The sequence below is a fragment of the Orbicella franksi genome, chromosome 5 (genome assembly GCF_964199315.1).
Source record: "Orbicella franksi chromosome 5, jaOrbFran1.1, whole genome shotgun sequence".
NCBI classification, from domain to species: Eukaryota; Metazoa; Cnidaria; class Anthozoa; order Scleractinia; family Merulinidae; genus Orbicella; species Orbicella franksi.
The window spans coordinates 5,397,041-5,400,803 of record NC_138149.1 but is presented as its reverse complement, the minus strand read 5'-3'; the positions used below and the strand labels follow the sequence as shown (position 1 = coordinate 5,400,803).

Below are 3,763 nucleotides of genomic sequence, written 5' to 3'. Positions count from 1 at the left end.
TAATTCACTCCTTCCGCCTGGCAATGGTATTGCTGTCCTTGACCGTTATTCACCATTGCAAATTAAATTAAGGCAAGCTAAAAAAAGTGGAGTTAGGTCCTCGAACGTCAATAGTTGGAACTGTGCCGCGTGATGAAGACGGTCTTGTTATAAACGGGTCTGATGTACTCTTGACTTAATCCCCTAGTTCTTATTAAATAACCAATGAACGCCTCGTTGCGCTTTCACAAAAGGTCTTAAGTCACGGAATACAGCGTTTTGGTTGTTTTAACGTGATTTTAACAACTAAGATCAACTAACACGTGAGCTCAACTGGAAATAAGGCTTGATTGTTTCGGCAATGTTTCATTGTGTTCAGCACCTCATTTGAAACAATTTTTGTTTCGAATCGTGGCCTTTGCGTGAAAAATGATGACAAGGTCAGATGCCTGCCTTGCCTGTCTTGTGGATGGTGTATATAACATTTTGCTGAGAAAGACCACATACAAGTTTCTGGGTTCTCTGGGTAGCGCGGAGGAGGGAGAGTTCAGAGCAGGGCGGAAAAAGGCCCTACATATAAGCGCCCACGACAACCTCCTTCCCAGAGTCCCCTCTCTCGGGGAAGAGAGAGGACCCTGGGAACGAGATTTCTACCATTTTGATGAAATGGTGCTGACCACTGGAGCCTGCAATTTTCAACATGGCGGACGAGTCGACCCAAGGAACGAGCGATGAACTGTACAATCAAAAGATTGCTCATGGTCGAGTAGATTATGTTCGTGAAGAATACAAGCGTTATAAACGAAAGAAATCTCCTCCTGACTTGAGTGAAGTTATTGACTTCCAAGATCCGTCCACATTTGGTGAGCGTATTCAGAAAGTCGAGCTGAACGAGAGCAAATATCATTCGAAGTTCGGACTTCGTTGTGTCTCAGAATGGCGGATGTACGAGCTAAAAACTTGTCCAGGGTTTATGTTTATAGTGAATCCTTTTTCACCTGGGGCACAGCAGTACTGGACTCGGCGTTGCATGGAAGATTTTCCACGTAAACCAAACGTGTGTAACTTGGACGCCCACGTGAAGTTAGACCCGGAGAAGTCTGTGTGGGAACTTAGTCACGGGTAAGAACTTCTTACGTGCCTGGTGATAATGATCAAAAAATTTCGCCTGTTTGAATCTCTACATAATCAAGCAGCAGGTTAAGAGAATTGAGGCAATCGTCTCCTGGTTGCGCAATTCTTTCCGAGGGAGGTGGGAGGGTGGGAGGCGGCCTCTCCGTTTTGTAAACGGTCGATGCCATTTTCGCGACACTTAGAAATTTTTTTGACTATCAACGAATTTTTCTTTACTAAATTGAAGAAAAAAGAAAATTTCTAAGTAACCAAAACAAAGCTATAGAAATTTGTGAAGAGCTATAAATGCAGATTTGTCGACATAAGGTTTTGTGGAACAATAATAAACCAGGAGTTCTCCTTGAGACCTGCTAGATCCACACCGAGAGACATAAATATTGCAAAAACTGAAAATAAGAAAGGCATTAGCAAAACTTCATATTGCTTATTTACTTTGAGAAATGTTTTGACCCACAAAGGAGATTCTTGTCAAACTGAGAGTATCAAATTATTATTATTATTGTTATATTAATATTATATAATCATATTATTATTAATATTATTATTATTATTATTAATGTGAGAAATATGTGTACCTATGATCATGACCACCACAACATAACATAACATAATAACATAACAGTCATAAATTTTGTTAGATTGTCAGAAATTACTAAAGAAATTTTTTTCATTCCACAGCAGTGATGAAAATAATGACCTAATGGACAGGCTGCGTTGGGTTCACCTTGGCTATCACTTTGACTACAATGTTGTTGATTACAAGCCTGAAAGGTACTATGACTTCCCATCAGACTTAGCTGGTATGGCACAACATATCGCTAATGCAATCGGTTATCCTGACTACTCCCCTGAGGCTGGCATTGTCAATTACTATCCCCTGGGGGGCTCTATGGGGGGTCACACCGATCATTATGAGTCAGATCTGTCGTGGCCATTGATTTCCTTGAGCTTTGGTCAGACAGCAATCTTTCTTATTGGTGGAGCAACCAGAGATATAAGACCGGTTGGTGAGTAAATGAAATAAATGAATGACTATTTATGAGTAGAAGTGCCATTTTTGCATCTAAATACAGCTGTAAGTCTTGTTTTTGACATAAAGAACGTATTAAGTGTTTCTTTTATTTTGTCAACTTTTTAATTTCCAACGGTTCAAATCCATCCCAACTAGAAACATTTTACTTTCAAAGAGTAAGACATCAAGACTCTATCCCACTCATCTTAGCTTAGGCTGCATACCATGACCTGGGTAATGTTATGGAGGATGCTTGAGCTGTGGATGAGAGCAAGAACACATAGCAGGGTGTGTCCATCACTCCAACTCACTCCCTATCATTACTTGAGGGTGCACTATGCATTCTGCTCACCTCTCTCCACCCCTTAGCCGTTAACCCACTTTCTTGCCAGTCCAACCTCGTTCCCAGGGTCTTTTCCCTGGCTCGGGGGTGGGGTAGGAAAAGACCCTGAGGGGCAGGAAACACCCCACTCCCAAGCCAGGGAAAAGACCCTGGGAACGAGGTTGAACTACAGTCAACTTTTGTTATAGTGGACACCCTCAGGACTGTCATTTTGGTGTCAGTAATAGCATGATTCCACAACAGCAGGGTGTGATGAAAATGACCCATTTTTGATTGTGAAGTCTCACATATAACATATACTGAGCTGCACTTTTTCAAGATTTCCAGATTCTTTTAGTTTGTAGTATACATTTACTTTGACACATACTCATAAAATATAGGTCAAAATAACAGTCTAATAGTGTACAAACTGGCAAACATTCCAAGGCTGCAGAGTAATGTCATTGAATATGGCCAAGTTGTCCATTGTAAGGAGAAGAGAAATATTAGAAATATTAGTCTGGGACCACATGAAGTGTCCAATTCCTTAACAGTCTGACTTAATAACAGTGAGAGTTGTTTCCATACATTTCTTTGTAGCTTTGATTTTTGAACCTCCAGATTTTTGAACCCATATCTGTTCCCCTAGGTGGTTTGAAAAATCGGGATTTGATTGTTTTAATTGGCTTTTTCGTCTACTTAAGAATGTAATTTTGAACAGGGACAAAACTATTCCAACGAGAGAACTTACAAACAAATTGTTATGATTTTTGCAGCTTTGTACATTCGCAGTGGTGACATTGTCATCATGTCAGGAAAATCAAGAACTGCCTTTCACGCAGTCCCGAGAATAGTCAAAGTAGGAAACGAAAATGAACCTCCACCCTGCCTTAAATGGGAAGACAGCCTCTTAACGAATGGCGTCACTTTGTCTTCAGAAGAAGACTCAGATGAATCAAGTATCCCGGATGAGAACGTGAAATTCCCGGATGTCGTGGAGAAGAAGACTGTTGCCAGCCAAAGAACGTGTGCTTTTAACGCTGAACGAAATGAGAAACCGTTGTTTCAAGAATCCTGCGATAATAAAAATACTAATAAATTTGGCGACATCAGTAGTTTGGGAAGTGAGTACATTGAAACCAGCGAAGGTTGTCAGTGTAACAAGAATGATTTTTGTGGTAAATCCATGAAAACTATCAGCTCGGACGAATGGAGGCAGTTTGAACTCTATCTTTCAAAAACACGAATTAACGTCAACGTTCGCCAGGTGCACGAGAAAGGGAAGACCATAAATTCGTTTTGTTTGTAATGTGAAA

The 3,763-nt window shown here is 40.6% G+C and overlaps 1 protein-coding gene across 2 annotated transcripts; it reads left to right on the top strand.

Moving 5' to 3' along the window:
* Nucleotides 1–515: 515 nt before the first annotated feature.
* Nucleotides 516–3,763, top strand: LOC145487238 (nucleic acid dioxygenase ALKBH1-like). 2 transcript variants are annotated; one of them, XM_081465962.1, is made up of 3 exons: nucleotides 516–1,101; nucleotides 1,795–2,120; nucleotides 3,224–3,763. In XM_081465962.1, exons 1-3 carry the CDS (start codon nucleotides 680–682, stop codon nucleotides 3,754–3,756), a joined length of 1,281 nt encoding a protein of 426 aa, XP_081322088.1. In that variant the 5' UTR covers nucleotides 516–679; the 3' UTR covers nucleotides 3,757–3,763. The 2 variants fall into 2 exon arrangements, with proteins under 2 accessions (XP_081322088.1, XP_081322087.1); XM_081465961.1 differs by having other exon boundaries at nucleotides 1,792–2,120.

Excerpts from the sequence above, each read along its gene's own strand:
- LOC145487238 (XM_081465961.1), top strand. The coding sequence starts at position 680 with ATGGCGGACGAGTCGACCCAAGGAACGAGCGATGAACTGTACAATCAA. Across the intron at positions 1,102-1,791 it reads GTGTGGGAACTTAGTCACGG|CAGTGATGAAAATAATGACC; the intron begins GTAAGAACTTCT and ends TTCATTCCACAG. Across the intron at positions 2,121-3,223 it reads CAGAGATATAAGACCGGTTG|CTTTGTACATTCGCAGTGGT; the intron begins GTGAGTAAATGA and ends TGATTTTTGCAG.